Source organism: Onychostoma macrolepis, chromosome 10 (assembly GCF_012432095.1).
Source record: "Onychostoma macrolepis isolate SWU-2019 chromosome 10, ASM1243209v1, whole genome shotgun sequence".
In the NCBI taxonomy this organism is placed as follows: Eukaryota; Metazoa; Chordata; class Actinopteri; order Cypriniformes; family Cyprinidae; genus Onychostoma; species Onychostoma macrolepis.
In genome coordinates, this window is record NC_081164.1 from 2,797,644 (window position 1) to 2,825,595 (window position 27,952).

At 35.6% G+C, this 27,952-nt stretch overlaps 3 protein-coding genes across 4 annotated transcripts in view; all 3 read right to left on the minus strand.

Moving 5' to 3' along the window:
• Positions 1–965, minus strand: part of ror2 (receptor tyrosine kinase-like orphan receptor 2) — a 71,183-nt gene extending 70,218 nt beyond the window's left edge. The window contains exon 1 of the mRNA XM_058789839.1: positions 598–965. Within this exon, the coding sequence (XP_058645822.1) occupies positions 598–673 (76 nt within the window). The 5' untranslated portion in view covers positions 674–965. The remainder of the gene's footprint in view (positions 1–597) is intronic.
• A 541-nt stretch (positions 966–1,506) lies between these two features.
• On the minus strand, positions 1,507–21,578 carry sptlc1 (serine palmitoyltransferase, long chain base subunit 1). Its single transcript, XM_058789874.1, has 15 exons — positions 21,445–21,578; positions 20,365–20,472; positions 18,953–19,047; positions 18,700–18,793; positions 15,005–15,077; positions 14,795–14,927; positions 14,559–14,688; positions 13,209–13,298; positions 11,669–11,776; positions 11,486–11,581; positions 9,495–9,591; positions 5,711–5,765; positions 5,397–5,514; positions 3,161–3,234; positions 1,507–3,077 (listed from the first exon to the last, which is right to left on the minus strand). Exons 1-15 carry the CDS (start codon positions 21,496–21,498, stop codon positions 2,984–2,986), a joined length of 1,419 nt encoding a protein of 472 aa, XP_058645857.1. The 5' UTR covers positions 21,499–21,578; the 3' UTR covers positions 1,507–2,983.
• A 2,314-nt stretch (positions 21,579–23,892) lies between these two features.
• The window catches only part of cdc42se2 (CDC42 small effector 2), a 39,464-nt gene continuing 35,404 nt past the window's right edge, over positions 23,893–27,952 (minus strand). For both annotated transcript variants that reach the window (XM_058789872.1, XM_058789873.1), the window contains exon 5: positions 23,893–27,385. The gene's annotated coding sequence lies outside the window, so the exon portion shown is untranslated. The remainder of the gene's footprint in view (positions 27,386–27,952) is intronic.

Consider the following 27,952-nt stretch of genomic DNA (forward strand, 5'->3'; position numbering starts at 1 on the left):
ATGGCCAAAAAGAGCGCAAATTCAAAACAGGAAATCTCAACATCTGTCACCTCCTCCCTGCAGGGAGGGAAATGAATTAACGAGAAATCACTCCCAAAATATGCATCTGATTATCAACAGCCAATTTCAACAAACAAACCCGATGGCTCTCTGGTGCAACACTGATTGAACTTGATTTTTGAAGTGTTACAACCAGAAACCGTGCATAATTACATCAAAGTGAAGCAAAGGTGCATTATATAAAATGATGCATTCAATAATTTAGCATAAATACAACCAACCGCATATTCATATGATAATAAATCATCTCACTTTAAAAAAAGAAAAGAAAAAAGGACAGAACTGGAATGCAACGTTTAGGCTACGAAATTAAAACTGACTTCAACTTTAATGAAACATTTCTTTGGTCGGATGGTTTGAATAAACTTGATGTTTAAACTTCACGAAAAGCGTGATGAACAGCAAAAACACTTATTTATTTATTTTTGCATGAGTAAAAACTTTCTTCCTTTCTTACAAGGTTACTTCTCCGAGCACAAAAACGCTCGCATCGCGTTTATTAAAGGAAAGCTCATAATAAAGGTAGGAAAGTCTTACCTGCGCGTGTGAGTGCTGTGAGGAGGATGGATATGAGCAGCAGATGAGTTCTGGGTGTAATCCTCAGTGTGCACATCCTCACTGGGAGCGTTCCTCTGATGGTTCGGGAATCAGTGCGTTTAAACTCTCCACAAGTGATACGCGAGTTTGCGCGTGCGAACAAAGCGCGTGCGGTCTCAAGTGTGCAGTGAGTGAAACTCTTTCTGATGGTTCGTTTGCAAAAGAATAACGCGTTTCATCCCGTTCAACCGAGAGGTGTTCGTCGACCGCCGCTGATCCCGTTCAAGTGTCCCAAAGTCTCCTAATAGAGAAGTGAACGAGTAACTCCGGCTCCTCGTGACGTAGGACGGATCCATCGAATCCTACTACGGCAAAGGCGCAGCTCATTAATATTCATGACCCTCAATCAGCAGGCCCGCTCGATTTGCTGGAACGCAAACGTTGATTGGCTAATGAATATTAAAGAGGTCACGTGTCACGACGCTCCAAGAAGGTTACCAGGAATTTCTAGCCATAGTAGGATTAGTGAATTGGAAATGGATTCGAAGTTTGATAACCTTGAAAAAACACGACACCTAGTGGTGAAAAAGAGAAAAATCTATATTGTTTTTATTAAAAGAAGAAAAAAAAAGGATGCATTCATTTAATCGAAATTTACAGTCAAGATGCGCTTATTTTGAACTTTTTATTAATTAAAGAATCCATAAAAAATTATCAATCTTCACAAAACTTGCAGTGCAAGTGTTTTTAATATTGATAATACAAAAGAAATTAATAAAATCAATAAATCAATAATATCAATAAAATCCAATTCATCATCATCAAAAAAAAAAAAAAAAAAAAGGTTCCATGCTTTCAACATTTAAAACCTGACCAGACATTTGTCAAATTCACAAATATAAAGAATTGTACAGTTTCATTATACAGGGCTAGGAACAGGTTTGCGTATCTATATCTGTTTATGAGATTGTCAGTTGTGTGGAAGGATCATACTTTCATAGCTGCCAGAATTTAATCAACGTTTCCTTTCCATATTATGCACATTACATAGTTTCATATGAATGCATTCACATTCTAAAATGAGCCAGCAAAACATTTTTATTAAAACATTTACAAAAAGTTTCTGCATATTAGCCCTGTGAAGCGTGACATAAAATTAAAGAAAAATCTTTTCTTTTTTTCTTTTTTAATTGAACAGGTTAGAGAACCTTTAGACAATCAATAGTGTTTTGATGAATATCATATTTATTATAATTCAAGATTTTATGGCGAAATGATGAAAACAAATTGCCAAAAAAGTAAGATGAAATTCTGATAGCTTGTAATGAGATCTTTATAAAAGCATACTTCCATAAAATGCATATAAATATAATTTGTCGCTGGGATGATTGATGATTGAGAAGCGAACAAATAAACATTCCTTAAAAGCTTGATGATATTTGATAGTTTAACATGATTTTCCTAAAAATAATAATAACAATAATGTCTGGATAATCAAGTAAAGCTAAGCTGCTTCAGTCCAGTACGTCTTCATCTTGAAATATTACCAACAATATAAAAGTTATTCTCATATTTACTTTCAGAAAAATCAATTTTACAGCAAAAACACACATGAACCTTAAGCTGAAGGTGGACGTTCGTACAGTTACACTAAAAGTCCTTTGATGACGGAAGGCATTGCAGGGTTCAGATATGATTCAGTAGGCAATTTATTATTGGAGACAAAAAAGATTACAAAAACTAATGCAACAATACTATTTAAAGGCTGAAATGTGTTTTATTCTTGAAATTTATTTGAAAACAAAGTAACATTTTGACAAAATGACAGATCAAATTTGATATCTGTACAGTGTGCAAGCGTCTTGACCCAGTGCACTCACAAAGCATCGAGTTACCAAAAGAGTCCAAATAAGAATGACCGCATTATTGTACGGATCAAAAACAACTCGTACGCAGTGCATAAACACTGTGAAATGATTTTTATGTGTAAAGAAGCAACTCTTTGGTCAAAGGTAACAAAGGAATGTAAATATTAGTGTATATAAAAATGACTTCATATATAAAATACCTATTCTATTTTTATGGTATATTTATTGTTGATTAGTCAAGATCTCCCATCTTTATTCAAGAACACAACATAAATAGGTTTGATGGTGCACACCAACCAGCGCTGCATTTATTTCAATGTGAAATGAAGACTAAAATAATCAACATTATCTGTACAGCAGGTATGGAAAACATAAATATAATACAATCAGGTTTAATCAGTGTATTCATCCATTGCAGTTGAGGTCTTCAGGGTCAAAGGTCACCGAACCATCAGGCGGGATGGCTCTCACTGTCACGTCTGATCTCACGTCAATGACACATTGAAGGCGATCGCTCGTCATTTTAGGATCTTCACTGCCGCTTCTCGAATGCACTGCGCTGCTTTCTCGATCTCCTCCTGCGTCTGCTCAACAGTCACGACTACTCTGATGCTGAGGACACACATGCTCAAAAACATCAGCTTCACAGCAAAACACCATTTCATAGAGGTTTATAGAGGTTCACAGCTAATCACCTTGGCAGTGGAAGAAAACGCTCTTCTTTGTCCAGGTATCGAGCCAAAGTGAGTGCGATGTGTCTTTCCAAACTCTACAGAAATGACCAAAAACGAGAGATTATTTTCAAAGCAGGTACACAGCATTTACTATACTATCCAGGAATTCCCAACTTTTATTTCCTTTAATATATGTCTGATATATTTCTCTACAGAAAAAAAAAAAACTGTTTTCATAACTTTTAAAGCAATTGAAAACTTTCTCTGCCTCTGAAATGCCTTTTTTTCTGGTTATATACAGCTGCATCTCAAAAAATTTGAATATCGTGAAAAAGTTTTTTTGGTAACTCGTTTCAAAAAGTGAAACTTTCATATATTCTACATTCATTACATGTAAAGTAAGACATTTCAAAAGTTTTTTGCTTTAATTTTTGTTCATTTTTTGAGATGCACCTGTAGCCAAGGGTTAATTAATGTTATAAAATTGGCAATTCCAACTCTAAATTGTGCATTACAGTAACCCTCTAGCAGTCTGGTTTTGATGGATACAGCAATGAAAGGGTTAATCCAAACTTTCAAGACTGTGAGACACACACACACACACATACACACAACAATATATACAATTTTGGTAACACTTTCAATAATGAGTCGCAAATTGTCGCAAATGCTGATAGCACATTCTATATTGAATAGTTAAGTTGCTATTTTTCTTGGCACCCATAAGCAGCCTACAATCAAACTTGATGAAATAATTGTTTATTCTAGTTGTTAATAAAAATGTGTTGAATTATTTATTGAACACTGAAGCATCTTACATTGCTGTTTTGTTCAATTCAACACTCCTATAACTATATTGAGCAGGACGATTAACTGACTGATATGTTGAGAAAATCACATCACCAGATGGAAATGTTGCGTAGCAATGCTTTCAGCAACTTAAATATTGTGTGCATTTCATTTTATGCATATTGGCGACAATGCTCTGCAGACAGAAATATCTTGGGGTCGATGAGATTTTTAATGTTATTGAAAAGTCTCTTATGTTCGCAAAGAACATAAACAGTAAAAACAGCAATATTGAGAAATATCATTTCCTGTGATGTATCCTTGTTGAATAAAAGTATTACTTTCTTTAAAAAAAAAAAAAATTTAATTAAATAAAAATCTTACTGAACCTAAACGTCTGGATGGTAGTGTAGCTTCATTTTGGTCTCTATTGTTCACTTTTCATGATCCAGGTTAGGGATGGACGATATCTTATCGTTTGCGATATACCGGTAAAAATTGTCCCCATCATAATAACGATAAAACCTAGTTGTTGACATATTTGTGTGTGCGACAGTGCGGAGCGACATGGCGGAAGTCGGACGTGAAACCGAGGAGGAATATATCGCTAAACGAGGAAAAACTGGTTTGTTCAGGGCTGTACAGTGCAACAAAAAAAATCGGTCTGAGCAATGAATAAATGTACCGTTACTGCAGAAGCACGTGTGCGATAACGTTTTGCATGTGTATGAGCCTATTTACAAACCTGCAAAAAAGAGATTTATTGACATACTTCTACTCCAAATTCACTTTATAACATCAGTCGAGTGTCTGAAATATCTTACTTTTGTGACCAGACCTGGTTTCATATCACAGAATGAGGCAGAAATCCTATGTCGATTAGCATTGCATTATTAATATACTTTATACCCAAGATGACTTGGAAAACAGAGATAAACCATATATTGTCACAATCGTGTGTATATTGTCTTCACGTTTGATCAGTTTAAGCGTTTCTATCTTCTTTTTACTCAGTGATAGCTGGATGTCCATATTAGGGATTTCCTGGAAAGTCATCAGTTATTACTTGTGTGATGTATATGTGGAGTTTCTGCGCGAGGGCGCCCTCTAGCGTCCGGTATGAATGACACAGACATTACGTGTGTGCTCACAACACCCTATTTTTTTGTCTCTCAGTGGACGCATACAAATTATCGTAATTGATATCGTTATTGCAATAAATAAAAGAAAATATCGTGATATAGTTTTAAGTCCATATCACCCATCCCTAATCCAAATAATACCCAACTGATGAATGTTTTTTGCCCTACATTTTCTTTTTGAACTGGTAAATACTTCATATTACAAAAGTACGTTGTTTACGGCAATGTTATTTTCATTATTACATGAGTAACACATTCAACCATATGCCATGATAACCACACTAAGACAGCTGACTTGTTATCTGTGATCTGCTGTTGTAACGTACGTAATTGACAATCGCTCGGAGCAGCTTCAGGTCATTTGTTCTGGATCCGGTGCTGTTTTCCAGCTGCAGATGAAGAGCAGGAGCTAAAGGCTCTCCGACCACCTTCAGCCCTGGAGTCCTGCAAAAAACACCACTGAAATCATCACTAACGTCCACAAAAAACAGGTCAGGAATGACTTCTAATTCATGGATGCAAGATATCTGGCATTTAGATTATTATTACTGCTCAAATTAACTCGTATAACATTGGTTTTGTTTACACAGATTGTTGAATTTTTATTTTTCATGAATAAAGGGAGGTAAAATGGACTTGCCCTTGTAGTGCTTCGTGGACGTGTTTGCACTTATCCTGTAACACCCTGAAAATGCCTGTGAGAGAGAATGAAAAAATACAGCAATTAATGTGATGTTTTGCCCAAAACATGCTCTACACAAGAAAGTGAATGAACGTAGTTTAATTAAACTAAATGTCAGTGCTGTTGCACTCAAAACTGAACACAAGGACTACTCAAGGTGCAGCAGCGTCAACTAGTATCATCACTGATCTGAATAATAATACATACAGTTTCATGGCACAGACATTTTGAGAAAACTATATGACCCTCTTGAGTACTGAGGTCTGTTACTCTGGTTTACACATATATTGGAAGATAATTGGCATTTTCTGATAAATACATTTTTCTGTTTGGCCAATATGTGCTGTAAGCATTTTGACATATCTAAAGAATAATCTTTTTTTTTTTATATATATATTTTTTTTTAATATTTTTTCAAATACTTTGTGAAATACTTTTTATTTTAGTAAATGTTATGTCAAATAAATTTAGTTTAATTGCAGCAATTTTTCTATTTTCTTTAAGTTAAGTAGTGGGATATCATATACAGTGAGGAAAATAAGTATTTGAACACCCTGCTATTTTGCAAGTTCTCCCACTTAGAAATCATGGAGGGGTCTGAAATTGTCATCGTAGGTGCATGTCCACTGTGAGAGACATAATCTAAAAAAAAAAATCCAGAAATCACAATGTATGATTGTTTAACTATTTATTTGTATGATACAGCTGCAAATAAGTATTTGAACATCTGTCTATCAGCTAGAATTCTGACCCTCAAAGACCTGTTAGTCTGCCTTTAAAATGTCCACCTCCACTCCATTTATTATCCTAAATTAGATGCACCTTTTTGAGGTCGTTAGCTGCATAAAGACACCTGTCCACCCCATACAATCAGTAAGAATCCAACTACTAACATGGCTAAGACCAAAGAGCTGTCCAAAGACACTAGAGACAAAATTGTACACCTCCACAAGGCTGGAAAGGGCTACGGGAAATTGCCAAGCAGCTTGGTGAAAAAGGTCCACTGTTGGAGCAATCATTAGAAAATGGAAGAAGCTAAACATGACTGTCAATCTCCTCGGACTGGGGCTCCATGCAAGATCTCACCTCGTGGGGTCTCAATGATCCTAAGAAAGGTGAGAAATCAGCCCAGAACTACACGGGAGGAGCTGGTCAATGACCTGAAAAGAGCTGGGACCACCGCTTCCAAGGTTACTGTTGGTAATACACTAAGACGCCATGGTTTGAAATCATGCATGGCACGGAAGGTTCCCCTGCTTAAACCAGCACATGTCCAGGCCGACTTAAGTTTGCCAATGACCATTTGGATGATCCAGAGGAGTCATGGGAGAAAGTCATGTGGTCAGATGAGACCAAAATAGAACTTTTTGGTCATAATTCCACTAAACGTGTTTGGAGGAAGAAGAATGATGAGTACCATCCCAAGAACACCATCCCTACTGTGAAGCATGAGGGTGGTAGCATCATGCTTTGGGGGTGTTTTTCTGCACATGGGACAGGGCCGAGCAAATGCGGTTAAAAATAATGTCCATTTTCTATATGAAAGTATGTTTGAGTGTCGCTGCATATGGTTTGGATCAGCTGACTATCAGAGGGTCTCTTTAAAGTCCAGCCAATTCAGTTAGCAGAAGCACTTAGCCAGAAAAGAAATGCTCAGTCATGTTATAAAAACAATAAATACTCATGTTCCACGTGTATATACGAGGAGGTAGATTTAATAAATGAAAAATTTAATAACTGGAAAAAATTAAATAATGCATTTGTTTTTGTTAATGTAAATGTTACCTGGATCTTCCTCCATGATGTCGAGGGCTTCAATAGCAGCAGAGGCCAGCATGGGTGGAAGAGACGCTGAGAAACAGTAACCCTGACCTGACAGACGCTGACAACATGACAAAACACATTCATATTCAATCACCAATTCACAACGTAAGATATTGATGTTCGTTTTGAGTACAATAGTTATGGGAAACAGAAAATCTTCTTTAGAAGGCAAGCAGATCCTTCCTTCTGGATTTGTGACTTTCACAAAGGCTATATAACACCTATTTAAACAAAGCTTGGTGGGCCACAATGAATTGTACATGAGAAGTTTGGAGACTGGTGGAAAACCCATGCAAGCCACTGAATAAAAATAAACTGCGACTTTTAATCTCACAATTCAGACTTTTTTTTTTTTAGATTATGTCTCTCACAGTGGACATGCACCACGATGACAATTTCAGACCCTCCATGATTTCTAAGTGGGAGAACTTGCAAAATAGCAGGGTGTTCAAATACTTATTTTCCTCACTGTATGTGACCCTGGAGCACAAAACCAGTCTTGAGTCGCTGGGGTATATTTGTAGCAATAGCCAACAATACATTGTATGGGTCAAAATTATCGATTTTTCTTTTATGCCAAAAATCATTAGTATATTAAGTAAAGATCATGTTCCATGAATATATTTTGTAAATTTCTTACCGTAAATATATCAAAACCTCATTTTTGATTAGTAATATACATTGCTAAGAACTTCATTTGGACAACTTAAAAGGTGATTTTCTCAATGTTTTGATTTTTTTTTGCACCCTCAGATTCCAGATTTTCAAATAGTTGTATCTCGGCCAAATATCGTCCTAACAAACAACACATCAATGGAAATCTTATTTATTCAGCTTTCATATGTATAAACCTCAATTTCGAAAAATTGACACTTAAGACAATAACAAAAGAAAAATAAATTAAAAAAAACAACATACCGGTCAACCACTAGTTAAAAGTCACAGTAATGCAAGAATGCACATTAAGTATGTACATTGAGACTGCACACTTGCAGTTCATAATTTGTGTTTTTGTTTGTGTCTTTGCATACGAGTATGTTTTAAGCCTAAAAATACATAACAGAGATCAAAGATCCAGACTCAGCTGATAACGAGTTGATGTTGGCATGAGTGAGGCTGGTCTCAATCCGTGCTGGAATCAACTGACCTCCACTCGACTCCCACTGAGAGCGCCATCAGAGCCAGATCTCCCCTGAGGAGAACCAGTCTGAGCGCTGTCTCACACATTCATTCATCTCACACTGACGAGCTCAGAGACAAGCAGCGAATTCTGCTGACACCGTGCCACTCATCAATGCTGAAGTGTTCATTGACAAATACAGGATAAGGATTTTAATACATTTTCAGACAGAAGCTTCAACCCGATTAAATATTTCACAGCTGAGCATAACTAGAAAAATGTATATTCGCTACAGAGATTTCCACCCTTTAAGACTCATTAAATTTCTGTCCCTAGTCGTCAAGATGCTCCGAGTTGTTAAGAGTTGTTTCTATATGGTTGCTTTTGGCCATTGATATGACAGTTTACTTGTCAGTGTAAGTCTGCTGGATTTTCTTTTCCCTTTTAACGTTAGCCAAGCAAGTTTTATTTGAATGCCTTACCTAAATGTGACTACTAATAATAGTAATGCTGGCCGAGCAAATGCGGTTAAAAATAATGTCCATTTTCTATATGAAAGTATGTTTGAGTGTCGCTGCATATGGTTTGGATCAGCTGACTATCAGAGGGTCTCTTTAAAGTCCAGCCAATTCAGTTAGCAGAAGCACTTAGCCAGAAAAGAAATGCTCAGTCATGTTATAAAAACAATAAATACTCATGTTCCACGTGTATATACGAGGAGGTAGATTTAATAAATGAAAAATTTAATAACTGGAAAAAATTAAATAATGCATTTGTTTTTGTTAATGTAAATGTTACCTGGATCTTCCTCCATGATGTCGAGGGCTTCAATAGCAGCAGAGGCCAGCATGGGTGGAAGAGACGCTGAGAAACAGTAACCCTGACCTGACAGACGCTGACAACATGACAAAACACATTCATATTCAATCACCAATTCACAACGTAAGATATTGATGTTCGTTTTTGAGTACAATAGTTATGGGAAACAGAAAATCTTCTTTAGAAGGCAAGCAGATCCTTCCTTCTGGATTTGTGACTTTCACAAAGGCTATATAACACCTATTTAAACAAAGCTTGGTGGGCCACAATGAATTGTACATGAGAAGTTTGGAGACTGGTGGAAAACCCATGCAAGCCACTGAATAAAAAATAAACTGCGACTTTTAATCTCACAATTCAGACTTTTTTTTTTTTTGGATTTGCAAGTTTTTCTCTCACAATTCCGACTTTTCTTCTAAGATTTGCAAGATATAAAGATGCAGTTGTGTGTTATGAAGTCAGAAGTCACTTACAAAGTGATAAATTATAAATATGTTCATAACTTTCCATGCAGAGTCCAACAATACCACATTCATCAAGGTCAGCAATATCAAAGATCATAAACTACTGGATCTTTGTAACACTTAGACTTTTTCATCTTTGGCGAAAAACAAATGAGTACAAATTGTCAAATCTTCACCAAAACTGGACTCACAGGTTATCACAGCAAGTTATTGATTTTTGAGTCTTAAGGGGCATTTTTCAATGTCAATGCCAAACAAGAAACAAGGACATTAATCCACTGGCGTATTAAAAATATTTCTTTACAATGTTATAAGGAATTGAAATGTTTTTATTTGAATGTTATATTTATATAAAGTCTTTGATATTCAACTGAAGTTGATCTTGTAATTTCTGCAGCCTGCTGCTATGCTTATCATTATTATGTATTTCTAGATTAAAACTTTGATTTTTGCAAGTTTTCCAGAGCAACTGTTTTCTCATCAGTGAAAGCGACTGTATGAAAATCTGCACACGCTGCACAGATTATTGACGCTCCATATGCATTTAAACAGAGCGTGTGGATTCACTTCCTTCACATCATTAAAGGGAAGAATGGATCTGATATGATCCGTTATATGAAAGTAAAATATGCACGGAAAAGTATAAATCACTTATCACAGTACTTAGTGTATCAAAACACATATGTAAAGAGGATGGCGTAATCCGTAATGTGTCATATCAAAGGATTCCTGTCGATTACCTACCCTTAGACAGTCTAAAGAAACTGTGTTATTTAACAGACACTGATTAACAGGTTACTGAGCTTCTGCTTTTCTAGGGATCTGGATCACATTTCAGTGACTATAGGTTACATGAGGATAATGGTGCTCTTAGGTCCAGATTTAAAAACGCATATGTATACAATTACACTTTTATCTCCAGAGTATAGAAACCATATGTATAGAAATATACATCTAAGGAAACTTCTTTTGATCATTTAAACAATAACCAGAAAGCCAAACCTTTTGAGAGTATGGAAAATACACACTGACTAATAAAATCCTTTGCTTACTGAATACAAAGACAAACCCAACATCAAATATTAAGATTAAAGGATATTTCAGGTTATTTTCGGTTGTCAGTATTTGCTGTAAACACATCCCTTATTCACAGATGTACTGTACAGACAGTGAGTCCAAATGACTGTCTGTGGAAAAATGAACAGCGAGCCACAGACGATATAAATAAAAATTAGGCTAAAGCTAGGATTTCTGCTTTCTGGCTTGCATTCAAAGTCGGATGTAGGATATTCATATGTAATATCTCTGACTTCAGACCATAAAGTTGTTCCAGTGCCCTGCACTAAGAAGATCACGTATAAAGACAGGACACTGCCTTTAGCTTCGCAGTCTTTCTGAGTTGAATGGAACGCTATAGACTTTATGCTGAATATACCTTTAATAAATGGTCGTTTTAGAAAGTATGCACAATGGTGCAGATCAGATATTGCTGCTTTGTAGTCATACCTGATGATCAATAACGAACGATCGTCCACAGCAGAAACCTCCGATGGACGCCAGCGCATTCTCCATGTTGGCACTGATGAGGTCAATATCATCCATCTGAAATTAACACACACATGCAGTTTTTGCTGAATTGTTATTTTACATCTGAGCTCCTGAAACTGTAGAGAAGTTTATATTACGTACGTTGACCCCAAAATGCTCTGTGACTCCTCTTCCGTGCTCTCCAAGCACTCCGAAAGACATGCTCTCCTCCAGAAAGAGCCGCACTTTATATCTGTACTTCAGCTTCACCTGGAAAAGAAGATGCAGCCATTAAAACATCAGTCTATGTGGAAATCATAACCAGTGCAATATTGCAATAGCAGTACTTCAGACGAAAACATAAATTATTCAGTGTTGCGACGGTTTTTAATGTGTTCTTGGTGGATGAGATGTAGGTCTAGTTTCTATTTTCAAAAAGATGGAAATTATATCCTTTAGAAAAGTAATAACACCCGTCTTACAATTTGAGGCATCAATTATCTCCGTAGGACAAAAGTGCAGAAATGCAACATTTAGGGTTAGATGTTCGTTCAAATTCCATAAAACTTACAATAATCTGTAAAAAATGATTTTTGGAAGTTAAAACAATATTATCGAAACAAAAACCCACAAATATAATTGGAGCATGTTTTACAAGAAAATAGCATTCTACTTTCTCTTTTCACTTTTAAAGGGACAATTCACACAAAAATGAGATTCTGTCACTGTTTACTCATCCTTATGTCGTTCCAAACCCATTAGTCTTTCATTCATCTTTAAACTCCCATTTACATGTGAACAAAAGCATAAATTAAATCTGTTCCTCATATAAACTGATTGTGTCTCTTCAGAAGACATGGATTAAACGGCTCAATTCATATGGGTTTATTTAAATCTCTTAATGAATGTTTTGAAGTGGTGAGAATAGATTTTTAATGGAGGAACAGAAATATCTCAGATTGCATTAAAAAAAATCTTCATTTGAGTTTCAAAGATGAACAAAAGTATAACAGGTTTGGAAGATGAGGGTGACAGAATTTTCATTTTTTTGGTGAATTCAATGTGTTTCTTTGAAATTATTTGTCAAATTTACTCACAATTTGTGAGTGAAACTTCTTTCAAAGTAAATCCAACACCATTTTCTTTTTAGTTTAGCATTAGTGATGCTTTCCTTAGCAAACACCACAGAGTCAGATGACAAACAGTGCTTTCAGAAAGCTGATTTTTCTCACATTTCTTTGTTTCAGCTTTTGTTTGCATCATCTGAAAGCTGAATAAATAAGCTTTCCATTGATGTATGGTTTGTTAGGATCGGACAATATTTGGCTGAGATACAACTATTTGAAAATCTGGAATCTGAGGATGCAAAAAAATCAAAATATTGAGAAAATCGCCTTTAAAGTTGTCCAAATTAAGTACATTACTACTTACTGCACATTACTAATCGAAAATGAAGTTTTGATATATTTATGGTAAGCAATTTACAAAATATCTTCATGGAACATGATCTTTACTTAATATCCTAATGATTTTTGGTATTAAAAGAAAAACTGATAATTGTTGGCTACTGCTACAAATATGCTTGTGCTACTTATGACTGGTTTTGTGCTCCAGGGTCACATATAATGATAAAGCAAAAAACAGCTTTGCAATGACTTTGCAAATTTATTAAAAAGAAAACATTTTTAAAAAGCTGTCTTACCAGTTCAGGTAGTGGACAGAGATCTGCGGTGTTGATATAGAGTCCCTCAACGACAATGAACCGCCGGATCACTTTCGCCTTACGTGGATTCTAAAGAAACACACATAAATAATAACAACAACGAATGAACAAGCGTGTATACCTTTATAGTGAAACATCAAACAAACTTTTTCTGTTGTGCTCTGACTGAGTGAATGCTAGACGTTGCTAAAGTCTTTTTTTAGAGGTTTTTAGCGTGGATAGATCATGTAAATGTAAATCTTACTGCACTTTATTCATCTGTGCATGTTTTACTAAAGAAGTCAAGTCTGTTTTTGTAATCTTGCATCAAAAAGGAACAATTTTCTCTACTTCAAAAACATTTCTGTAGACAAAGGCCACATGGACAGAGAAAAATATTATAATAACCGATAAAGTCACTTTTCACTGTAGTCAAATCCCAATTGTTAAAATCAGTGACGCTATATTTTAATGTGCTGTTGTTGCAGTGTACACAAATAAGCACGGAGTAATATTAATGAACAAAATATACTAAATACAGGGTTAGGACTAGGGATTGTTGTTTGTAATTATTATGCATAATTTAATTTACTATAGTAAGTAAATGTAACATGTAAGGACACTGTAAAATTAAGTGCTACCTTAAAATCAAGTCTGTATTATTTACTTTAATATTTATATACTGCACACTATGTTTCTATGGAGGGCCAAATGACTCAAAATTAAATCATTAAATAAATGTTGAAATATATAAATAAATCGTTAAATAAATAAATATTTGAACAACATATGAATGACAACCGTAACCCTAAAAAAATGTAATGTGGAGGATATAAATGTATAAATAAATAAGTGCTGTCAAACTATTAATCGCATACAAAAAAGTTGTTGTTTGTATAATGTGCTTTGTGCATATTTATTATGTATACATAAACATATACTCTGAAAATATTTACATGTCTATATTTATATAATTTACATTATAAATAAATATATTTAATATATAAACATAATAAATACATGTGTGTGTATTTATATATACACATAATAAATATACACAGTACACATACATAAAGTTTTACGTAAACAAACTTATTTTGGATGCGATTAATCGTGTGACAGCACTAAAAAATAAAATTAATAATTCAATAAATCAATATATAAATGAATGAATGAATATTTATTCATTTATGCATTTCTTTATGTCTTTATTTAATTATGTATTCAACGATTTATTTATATATTTCAACATTGATTTAATTTCGACTAAATTGGCCTTCCACATGTTTCACCAGGAAATATGCATTAACTACTTCATGCTGTGTCTGAATTTCTGTTCAGTGTCCTCACCCTCTGATCTTCAATCTCCTGCTCCTTCAGAAGGCGCTCAAGATCCTCCATATCGTTGTGTTTGAAGTATTTGACGAAGCTGCGTGAAGCCTGCAGGCCTTTCTGAATGGAGAAACACGCCGCCTCGTCGCTGAGAACACAAGAGAGACAGACAGATCATGCGTTATCATCTCAGGACGTCCCGGGTGAGGAGGCAGTCCTCTGTGGAAAGGCTGTTGGGTTCAGCAGGATCTTACACAAAGATGATGTCTCCTCTCTTGGAGTACGCTGGAATAGCGCTGGCGATGGTGGCGAAGCCATACGAGTAGATAATGGCCTCCTCTGTTCTCATGAACCTCGCCAATCGCTCCTCTAACTCCAGATGAACATCTGTGAAACATTTCAGTGCTGTAAACTGACGCAGTAACACGAGACAGAGAAATACGTGAGATGATAAATCTACCAACCGAAGGTCCCGTAGAAGCCTCTCGGTCCACACGTTCCCACACCGTACTTTTTTAGCGATGACAAAGCCTTCAACTGAAAACAAATGAACGGCACCGTTAGGCTCCGTGGATTAATGCTTTTGTTAATGTACGGAGAGATTTTAATCAGGAACAGAATTTCATAATGAACTTTATTCACATGCCTCACTGAGTTAATCACAATTGTCATCATTTACTTTGCTTAATACATGTTCCACATCACATTGTTCATGACTCAGTGTATGCTACTCCAATAAAAACATATGTTTTTAATGTTTATAACATCACAACACAACAGTAAAAATAGGGAAAACTACTGCGAAAGCCATTTGATGCTGTCTTAAAGGTATATGCGGTATATAGCAGTGCCGAGTTTATATTTATATTTAGGCTTTTGTCCAAAGGCATACAGTTGATATACTCCCCGGGAACTGAACCCACAACCTTGGCATTGCTCGAGCCATGCTTAGTGGCACTAACTAAAAAGTTAAGCTGGTTTGGAAGTAGAACAATTACTACATTTTGTTGCAAGGTTATGATGATAGAATTATATTTTAAGAAATAGAGACAACTTAGATTTAATGTTAACTTGAGAAGTCTGAGTTATTGTCAATCATTTGTACCTTTCGTTAGTTTTTTAATTCAACAAGAGAATGTGTCATATTAATTGAACACTTTAAAACAAAACATTTATTAGTGCGGTCAAACAATTAATCGCATCCAAAAAAAAGTTTGTTTACGTATGTGTACTGTGTTTATGTATTTATAAATACACACATACAGTATATATTTTGAAAATATTTGTAAATTTATATCACTATATTTTATATACAAATATTTTTAATATATAAACATAACATTTTTCTTAAATATATAGATGCATGTGTGTGTATTTATACATAAATATACACAGTAAACACATTACACAGTAAAAACATACAGTGGGTACGGAAAGTATTCAGAGCCCCTTAAATTTTTCACTCTTTGTTATATTGCAGCCATTTGCTAAAATCATTTAAGTTCATTTTTGTTCCTCATTAATGTACACACAGCACCCCATATTGACAGAAAAACACAGAATTGTTGACATTTTTGCAGATTTATTAAAAAGAAAACTGAAATATCACATGGTCCTAAGTATTCAGACCCTTTGCTCAGTATTTAGTAGAAGCACCCTTTGATCTAATACAGCCATGAGTCTTTTGGGAAAGATGCAACAAGTTTTTCACACCTGGATTTGGGGATCCTCTGCCATTCCTCCTTGCAGATCCTCTCCAGTTCTGTCAGGTTGGATGGTAAACGTTGGTGGACAGCCATTTTTAGGTCTCTCCAGAGATGCTCAATTGGGTTTAAGTCAGGGCTCTGGCTGGGCCATTCAAGAACAGTCACGGAGTTGTTGTGAAGCCACTCCTTTATTATTTTAGCTGTGTGCTTAGGGTCATTGTCTTGTTGGAAGGTAAACCTTCGGCCCAGTCTGAGGTCCTGAGCACTCTGGAGAAGGTTTTCGTCCAGGATATCCCTGTACTTGGCCGCATTCATCTTTCCCTCGATTGCAACCAGTCGTCCTGTCCCTGCAGCTGAAAAACACCCCACAGCATGATGCTGCCACCACCATGCTTCACTGTTGGGACTGTATTGGACAGGTGATGAGCAGTGCCTGGTTTTCTCCACACATACCGCTTAGAATTAAGGCCAAAGTTCTATCTTGGTCTCATCAGACCAGAGAATCTTATTCAGGTGTTTTTAGCAAACTCCATGCGGGCTTTCATGTGTCTTGCACTGAGGAGAGGCTTCTGTCGGGTCACTCTGCCATAAAGCCCCGACTGGTGGAGGGCTGCAGTGATGGTTGACTTTCTACAACTTTCTCCCATCTCCCGACTGCATCTCTGGAGCTCAGCCACAGTGATCTTTGGGTTCTTCTTTACCTCTCTCACCAAGGCTCTTCTCCCCGATAGCTCAGTTTGGCGGACGGCCAGCTCTAGGAAGGGTTCTGGTCGTCCCAAACGCCTTCCATTTAAGGATTATGGAGGCCACTGTGCTCTTAGGAACCTTAAGTGCAGCAGAAATGTTTTTGTAACCTTGGCCAGATCTGTGCCTTGCCACAATTCTGTCTCTGAGCTCTTCAGGCAGTTCCTTTGACCTCATGATTCTCATTTGCTCTGACATGCACTGTGAGCTGTAAGGTCTTATATAGACAGGTGTGTGGCTTTCCTAATCAAGTCCAATCAGTATAATCAAACACAGCTGGACTCAAATGAAGGTGTAGCACCCATAGAGATATATATAAACACTAGATACCTCGTACGCGCTTGTTGGCCAATGGAGGTCGACGTCCGCACACGGCGGCCATCTTGCCACAGGGTGCTCGCTCACTCGTAACATTGTGTTGTATGAAGCATGTACTTTTTAAATAACCATAACTTGCTCAATTATCTACCGATTTTCAAACGGTTTGATTTGTTATCAACGTCAGAGATGTAGTTATGACACTGCATACATATGAATAATTATAACAATCTGCAATTTTAACATGTTACAGCATTCAGAATTATAGCCACGTTAATAACGTTTGTAAGAAACCAAACCGTTTGTAAATCCGTCAAGATTTCAGCGAGATAAGAAGATTTATGTTCGTGCTGATCACTCATCTTACCTCAGATACCTCAGAACTTGCCAGAAAGCTTCCCTGTGGCAAGATGGCCGCCCTATGATGCCGGAAGTGACTCCGCCTTTAGAGATCTAGTGTTTATATATATATCTATGGTAGCACCATCTCAAGGATGATCAGAAGAAATGGACAGCACCTGAGTTAAATATATGAGTGTCACAGCAAAGGGTCTGAATGTGGACCATGTGATATTTCAGTTTTTCTTTTTTAATAAAAATGTCAACAATTCTGTGTTTTTCTGTCAATATGGGGTGCTGTGTGTTCATTAATGAGGAAAAAAAAAGAACTTAAACGATTTTAGCAAATGGCTGCAATATAACAAAGAGTGAAACATTTAAGGGGGTCTGAATACTTTCCGTACCCACTGTATATTATGTAAACAAAAACTTTTATTTTGGATGCGATTAATCGTTTGACAGCACTATTAATTATCTACCATTCATAGTTGTGGTAGAAAGAAAGATTTTACTCTAAACAAAGATGCATTCAATTGATCAAAAGTGACAGTACAAGCATTTAAATTGCAACTGATTGCAAATTCTATTCATTATTTTTTTTCCCAGAAGAATATTTAACATTGATAATAATTAGAAGTGTTTCTTGAGCAGCAAATCAGCGTATTAGTATGATTTCTGAAGGATCATGTGACACTGAAGACTGGAGTAATGATGCTGAAAATTCAACTTTAAACACAGCAATCAATTACATTATAACATAGATTTACATTAAAAAATGTACTGTATACTGTATTTTGTACAATATTTCACAATTGTACTGTTTTTAATCACACAAATGCAGCCTTGGCAAATATTTAAAAAAACATTAAAAACTCGTACAGCTGGTAAGTGCAAGTGCCATTTAAATTACGCCTTTCAAATCAAATGCACCACTGATATTTTTATTCATCAAGCTGTATTTAGCATTAAAGAGCAAACTGCACATTACAATCAGGAGCAGCTGTGATGTACGTAAATGTGACGAATGGAAAAGCGCTCATAATGCTACAAACCTTTACGCGCTCATTGTCGAGCAGACCCAGGAAGTTAAATGAGGCAAAGTTAATGCACTCTTTCCCATTTACAATGATTTTGTGGCTTGGAGGCCTGTAAAAGAAAAACACGGCCTTCAGTCAGCATCGTTTCCACAGCACACAGAGATTATTATACCATACGCAGCAGACAGAGCTGTGATGGAGACACGCGGATTCAAATGAGAGGTTTATTCAGAAATGTCTCCACTTGCTAATTGTACACAAGACGTACCCCGTGACCACATCATAATTAAGGGAAGGATGGTCTTTTGATACGGGAGGAACCAGCGGCTCAGGCTGCCACTCCTCAATCAACTCCTCCTTCTCCTGAAACACACAGCAATAAAGCACGCTTTACAAGGGTTATATTAGTACTGCATTACTGAACATGCACTAACAATGAAAAATACTTGAAAAGCTTTATTAATCTTATTTAGTGCTGATTTCAACATCTACTAATACATTAATTTTAATCAAAAGTTGGAACTATTTTTATTACATTAAAAAAAGATTAATAAACACTGTAACAAATGCATTAACTACTGTTTACTAATATGTTGTAAAGCGTCACTGAGAAAGCTTATAAAATAAAATCAAAGCAATATTTCCAATTTCCTGTGTTGAAATTACTGGATCAGTTTCTGATTATCGGTGGATCAATCATTCCATGATTTCTGGAATCATATTGTGATTTACTTTTACAAATGTCTAAATTGTTGTTAGTTATAAATTAATTTTTTGTATTGATCTTATGCAGATTTTAGTTTGGTTAATTGCAACTAACTGAATAATAATCAATTACACTTCTATTGTAAACAACTAACAAACAGCAAATTTATAATTCACATTAATATTTAAAGATAAATGTGACCCTGGAGCACAAAACCAGTCTTAAGTCGCTGGGGTATATTTGTAGCAATAGCCAACAATACATTAAATGGGTCAAAATTATTGATTTTTCTTTTATGCCAAAAATCATTAGGATATTAAGTAAAGATCATGTTCCATGAAGATATTTTGTAAATTTCTTACCGTAAATATATCAAAACTTCATTTTTGATTAATAATATGTTTGGACTTCATTTGGACAACTTTAAAGGCGATTTTCTCAATATTTAGATTTTTTTGCTTCCTCAGATTCCAGATTTTCAAATAGTTGTATCTCGGCCAAATAATGTCCGATCCTAACAAACCATACATCAATGGAAAGCTTTATTCAGCTTTCAGGTGATGTATACATCTCAATTTTGACAAATTGACACTTAAGACTGGTTTTGTGGTCCAGGGTCACAAATGTGTAGCATTTTATTAATAAAAATGAAAAAAGTTCTATAGATCTTGACAGTTTGTTGCTTTACTTGGATATAAAACGTGCAGAATATGACACACAAATATTTCACCATTCAAATGTCTGAGGTCAGTAACACTAAGAAATTAATATGTTTATTTAGAAAGGATGGTTTGAACTGATTAAAAGTGAGAGTAGATATATTTGTAGTGCTACAAAATATTTCTATTTCAAATAAATATAACTTTTGAACAGTGGTGTACAATAAGGTTGCTTGAATCACCAAACACACATACATTATAAAAAGAACTAGATTATAAACAAGTGATATGCAATGTGCATAAAGGCTCTCTCACCTTTTCTGTGAGGTCTGATCTCTCCTGAAGTTTATATGTTTTGGAAAACAGCAGTCTGATAATCCATAAAATGAGGATACCTTCTAAAATCAAATGATATGCTGGTGCCTGGAAGAGAAAATAACAAGACTATTATAACACAAATAAACGAACTTCTGATTCACATTCTATATGAATGTTTTTAACTGGAAGATGTACTGTAGAGGAAAAACGCTGATCCTTTTTAACATTTAAATACCTTTAAAGTGTGGTGAATCTGCTCTTTTTAAAAAAAAAAAAAAAAGAGGTTTATCAGATGTCTGTACAGCATTATCAAGATTTCCAGATCATCTAATTGTACAGACTTGGCAAGATAATTGTTTATTCTATTTAATTAGCAAAGTTGACCATTTTTTTGACCATTAGTGTCTTGTCTTATAATGGTGTTTTACATACTTTGCAATAAGTTGTGCATTGTAACACTATTAAAACACTGAAAGGAAAGTTTGTTGTGGCTTATTGATTTATTTCTCGTATAAATCTTTACTCTCCCACAAACAATTAACACGCATTTCAAAGGGGAAAATACATCCTACAGGTTTGTGACAGTTTAATCGCCCATCCTAACACACAAAAAGAAAATAAATGGAGCTACAGCATTAAGAATAAACAGCACACAGCCCATAAAAAAAACATTTCATTCATTTACCCCTAAATATTATTACAGTTGTAGTTACTAACGTTACAATGACTTGGAATCAGCCACAAAATGAAAGACCGAGCTTGAAAGCTTAAGTTACATTTTTAAGAACAGCTCTAATAATCATCACGATTTTACAATAACAAAGTCTAGTATTTATACGGGCTCTGTGGTTAATGAAGTAAATGTATATTAATGTGAGTGAGTCTCACCTGACTGACTTAATACCGTTCACTGCACTTCCTGGAGTTACATTATGAGAATACTTACGATTATATGTCAAACAGAGCCAAATACGCTCACACAGACCGGTGCTGTTTAAATGAATAAACTTGACAAAGCCTGTCGATATTTCTACCGACTGAAAAATCAAAAAAACAAAAGAAGAAAGTTGTAGTTACCTCGTAAAAAGCTTGCACCATCTCTACCAACACCCACTGTTGCCCCGACGCCATTTTGACTGAGTCACGTGACCGTGCGCGTCCCTGTTCAATGCGCCGTCGCGTGGAGGATCAGCGTCAGTGCATCCGTCCTCTGCGGGTGCGAGCTTGTTTATGTTTTGTTGTTGTTGTTTTTTTACTATTTATAAATTAATAAATGTTTTTAACCTGTTAACTGTCACTGGCCCACCGGTGGGCCATTACATGGTTTAAACAGTAATATCTTAATCTGAACCTAAAGCAATCTTGACAAACTATATATCGTTTGAAAGCTTAAAGACTCTAGTTTTCATATTTGGTGACTGATTTTTGAAATATTTTACAGAGCAACTGTAATTTATTAATTTGTAAGAAGAGTACTCATCAGAGTCGGAGAGCGAGTTCTGACCTTTACTTTGAAATAGTGATACATATATAAAATCATGAAATATCATGAAAAGTGTTCAAAAGATAACATTCATTCTATTTTTGGAGAAAAAAAGGTTTAAAAGCGTTTCGAATATAAAGAAAAAACAATAAGTTCTCAATTTTTGATGCAGCGTGAACTATAACGTACGTCCAGGGTTCTTGTCGCATGTCTTTTATGTGTTTTTTAGAGGTTGAATTGAAATCAAATACTGCCGTACTACCCTCAATACTTCTGAATGTGATGTCTGCATCATACATATTGAGAAAAGTATGGAAAAACATGTTTCGGATCACTCAAACCATGAATGGAAATGGAGGCGCCCTTATATGGTGACTAATGGGGTTTGATGGTCATCTAGTGGAAACGCTTGGTACTACGCCCAAACTAAATTTCACTGAAAGCTCATTTTTTGAGATATCAACCTCAAATTTGAAACACAACTCCTTCAGATTTTTGCTTTTCATTTTCTAGCAGTTTTAGAGTAAAACATGTTTTGTAAAATATATATTTTATATAAAATACAAATATTTTTACATTTTATATTTTCATAAACTTCCATAACGTTTTTGTAATATAATTTTTATAACTTTTTTCACCTCTATCTGCCAAGTGTCTTCTTTAAAACAAGACCAACCTTAAGTCTCTGCTCCAAAGCATTCAAAATGTATAACAATTTAAGTTGAAAATGTCATTTTCAGGTCAATACTCAAAAAGTGGAGCCGACAGTTAACAGGTTAAATAAATCAATAATATCTACACTTGAAAATACCTTCACTCAATTTCAAAAATCAAAGTAGATTTTCTGGTCACTTTCTGTTGTGAGTCTGACACCTAGTGGACTTTTTATTATCTGTGAATGTACACTATTGACCACAAAACCAGTCATAAGGGCCAATTTTTTGAAAATGAGATTTATACATCATCTGAATAAATAAGCTTTCCATTGATATTTGGTCTGTTAGTGGCTGAGATACAACTATTTGAAAATCTGGAATCTGAGGGTGCAAAAAAATCTAAATATTGAGAAAATCTCCTTTAAAGTTGTCCAAATGAAGTTCTTAGCAATGCATATTACTAATCAAAAATGAAGTTTATATATATTTATGGCAGGAAATTAACAAAATATCTTCATGCAACATGATCTTTACTTAAAATCCTAATTGTTTTTGGCATAAAAGGAAAATCGATCATTTTGACCCATACAATGTATTGTTGGCTATTGCAAGTGTCACAAGCTGAGCTAAATGGGTACGGCATGGACATTATGTGTCATTTTTATAAGCAAACGCATTCATAATGCAAGTAAAAAATTATGAGAAATGTCTCGCATGTCCAGTATTCATATTGCACAGCCATCTTTTATTTCAGCAAGTGATGCAGAATAAAGACAGTCTGCACAAGACCGTTGAGCTTGCTCTGCTGTAAACACACGGGCTAATGTCATTTATACTGCTATGCTTCTGTTGAGTCAGTGTGTCATGAGTTCATTACATCCTCGGCTTGGGCTCCCAGCAGTTTAAACTATTCACCAGAGAATCCTGACTAAATGAATCACAGTTTCCACAAAAACATGAAGCAGCACCGTTTTCAACACTGATGATAATAAATGTTTCTTGAGCAGAAAATCAGTATATTAGAATGATTTCTGAAGGATCATGTGACACTGAAGACTGGAGCAATGATGCTGAAAATTCAGCTTTGAACACAGAAATAAATTATATTTTAACGGATTTTCACATAGAAAACAGCTGTTTTAAATTGTAATAATATTTCAAATTATTAGTTTTTACTGTATTTACTGTACTCTATAATAAATAAATGCAGCCTTGATGCCTTATTAATAAACTGAAAGATTTGGGTAAAATGTTTCACTTTTGTCTACATTTAATATTAATAATATTATTCACCATATTAAATCTGTACAATTGATTTTACACCTGATTACATCGACACTTCTCAAATATTTTGCAAAAATGAATAAAAATGCCTTCAAGCAATAATGCATGTAAAAAATATTTATTTTGACAGAACACATTGGGTAATCGACCATTTGACACAATGTAAAATAACATGGGTACCAAAAAAATGAGTCTGACATCAACAAAGCTGAGCTTGTTTCCCTGATGCTGAAATCCATCCGCAGTACAACAAAGGCAGAGAGGAGATTTATTGTCATGTATTGCATGTTGGCTGACAACACTTTGGCCACACATTAAATAATATTACATTAAAATTAAAAAACACCAAGATAGGCTACTCAATGTCTTCGTCATCACAACATCACATATCCGCTTGGATTTCTGCCACCGTTTCAGTCCAGCACACGACATGAGCCTCATTCATGAAACACCAACACATGAGAAATCAGTTCACGTCAGACCTTCGTTAGGCTCGTCTTTCACGAACAAGGCCTTAAAGGGACAGTTCACCCCAAAAAAAAAGAAAATTCTGTCATCATTTACTTCTTGTTGTTGTTTCGTTCTTCTGCGGAACACAAAAGAAGATATTTTGAAGAATGTGTGTGTAACCAAACAGTTACTGCTCCCCATTGACTACTATATTATGGAAACTTATACAGGTTTGGAACAACATAAGGGCGACAGAATTGTCATTTTAGGTGAACTGTCCCTTTAAAATGGCTAAAAAATAGTGCCAAAATGGATGATGGCTTAGGGTTACACACCAGGGAAACCTCTGAGCGAGATGTATTTTGAAGGTGTGGAAAGACTTGGTTCAGTTTAAAATCAAGCAGAATTACAGTCAATTTAAGACAGAGTCACAGCAAATGTTTAAACATTTGATCATGTGACGCGAGTCATATTTGCATACCTTCTGGTTTAATTTCTACATCCATAAAGCGCGCCGTCCACATTGACAATGCACTGACAGAGATCTCTGACCATAGTGTGTAGTCGCCCTAAGACGGCCATGCCAGCAAAACAAAGAACAAAACACAACAGCAGCAAAACAAGGGAAATAATTTAAGGGAGTATAGTGGCAGACAGAGTGCAGATACAGTATACACAAACATAAAGCACTTGAGAAAAGACTACGGTTAACAGGGACCGATGCACAGACACATTTAGCATTCTATGTTAAAACCAACATGGGAATTCACTTGCATTTATAACAAATCAAATACAAGTCATCTTTTGACTTTCTCAAAGTCAATATTTGAAGATTCTACATTTTCATCTGGCAAATATTCACTATGACACAGCAGGCCTTATTAAAATAGCACAAAAATACCAAGCAGCTAAAAGGATTTTACCCTTTATGATAATTCATAAACCTCACAACACTGGGCCGGAACTAATATACCCAAATATACAGTTTTAAACTGTTTGTGTGACGATACTGTAAAATAATTACATTTTTGTCTATACCATTTAAAAGTTTGATTTTGTCATAACATTGGCAATACTGGATTTAAAGAGGTTTGAGAAGACTGTAGCCATTTTTATCTTGACCTGAGTGAAGAATAGGAGTGTTCACTGTATAATAACCCACAGTCGGCTGAAATAATTAACTGAAATTAGCAGAAAATCTAATTAAACTGCCTGCTTAATCTTGAAGACAGTCAAGAGATGAATCTCACAAAAACATGTCCAGGACAAGTTCACTTGCCCCCCCAAATTATGTATATATATATATATATATATATATGTACATATTTGATTTAAATGAAAAAAAATTGTGCTTAAGCGTGCATTAAAAAAAAATATATATATATATATATAATTTTATAATAAATACAGTAATTAATCATATAATAAGTAATCATTTATTATTATTATTTTATTCAAATCAGATATTGTTGCATTATGGTAATGAGAAGTGAAGTGTGTGGAGGCTATTAAATTATGAACATAACACCTCAATGCAATAATATTAATGGCTTTTTCTTCTTTTTCGGGATGTAAATATAATCAGGACTTGTTCTTGACAGGTTTCATGAGATTCAACACCACATTTTTGAGAGAATGCACTCTAACTCTATGTCCTAGAACAATATTTGAATAAAACTACAGCAGTAGGCAAGAGAGAGTGGGGAGACCCCAGAAATCAGTCTGTGACTTTGTAATATAAAGGCCTTTCAGTAAATAAGGTACCCATTTTATATTTCCATTTAATATTTTGGTTGGATCAAGTGGACGACCTCTACAAGCAAGCAATAAATTTCAGCTGGCGTTGCGTCTTTTACTAAGGAGCCCCTAAGGGAACATAGTAACGTAAAAAATACAAGACGGGGGGAAAATTATCAATGCTTTTGCATTCACCTAAGAAAATTTACATTCGCTTGCAAAAGTACTGCGTTCCCCCCAAAAAAGTTTTATTTACTTACAAAACATCTGTACTCTCCCAATAAACTTTTGCATTTGCTTGCAAAAGTATTGCATTCCCCCCAAAAAGCACTGAAATAAAGTTTTTTTCTTCAATCTTATATTATTTCCAGTTGTGCATTCAATGAACAAAGTTTTTCAGGGGAATGCAAAACTTTTGCAAGCAAATGAGGTCATTTTTTCCTCCCATCTTACACTTTCCAAGACTATGTCCTCGTAGGAGCTCCATACTTTTACACACAGAAATAGGATCTTATTGTGCATCTCAACGAGTCCAGTCATCTATGGCCAATAGGTGGCGCTGTTTTGTGTTACCTGAGTAAATTTACTCACATCACAGTTCTCATTACCTTATTTATTGAAATGCCCCAGTAATCGTAGCTACATCGATAAAGAGCACTAGAACTAATCAAAATCATTTTATACATCTTTTCTGTACACTATCTATAGCTTTAGTTGCTTTACATCAAGTTACAGACGTACATTGACACAGCAGACAGCAGAAGGAGAAACGCCACCCATGCCTTTCAACATCAGTGATTATGCTAAACTGAAAAATTATTATAATGAAAACAGAAAAAAAGAAAAGAAATGCAAATTGTAACATTGTAAACAGCAAAGTAACAATCACATTTCCTTAAAAATGGCGTTTGTTGTGTTCATGTTTAAACACAAAGTACTTCCTGTCATTCCATTGCACTGAGCAGTTTGGCACCGCATGACTGCAAGCAGCCACTTTCTCATACAAACATTGTTGTCGGCTCCAAGCTGATCACTGAATCAAAAATAAAAGCAGTCTTTTCATGGCGAAATGAGCAAACAAAAGAGAACCAACCCAAAACGACGGTTCGCATTGGTTCCAGACCCACAGATGTGCGCGATGAAAAGCAACAGTTTACGGCAAACCACAGAAGAAAGCAGGGACACACTTTGCACTTCTAGGCGTCGAGGGGCATGCGATGAAGCAGTGACGGAAACAACACTGAAGCGCTGTGGGATCCTGCTGTCCGAGGCAGGACGGCCTCTTTACCATGGAGCACACAACTGTCCATGTGTTTGCTGGGTAAGAATGAGGTGAAAAGTTGCCGCCGGGGCACGTGGAGAGCTGCTGGAGGGGAACCAGAGAGCAGAAATAGCTCATCACGGGACCCTGCGGAAAATATCACACTGATTAGCTTCATGCAAAGAGCCTGACCACTGCTGTAAAGCTTCCAGCGCTTTCAATATTTAAATCCACAAGTGGGAACGTTTAAGTTCGAATAGCTTGCAGGAGCGTGATTAGTGATGAGTTTTCCTGTTCGGTGTGATGATGTTTAATGACCCTGACAAACTCTGTAGTCCCTTTTAGACACTTGTTAGCAACCACTGTTATGAAGACGACATGCAACTGTAAGGCAGATGATGGCGCTCCTTAAAGGAGACCTATAATGTCCCTTTTTACAAGATGTAATATAAGTCTCAGGTGTGCCCAGAATGTGTCTGTGAAATTTCAGCTCAAAATACCCCACAGATCATTTATTATATCATTTTCAAAATGCCTATTTTGAGTGGAAGCAGAAACAGGCTGTTTTTGTGGCATGTCTCTTTAAATGCAAATGAGCTGCTGCTCCCCGCCCCCTTTTCTAGAATGTAGCTGTGCCTTTACAGCTCCTACCTCAGATCCTCTGCTAAAAACATCTGTTTGGTTTTGATTATCATGTCTATCATGCTGAAATCA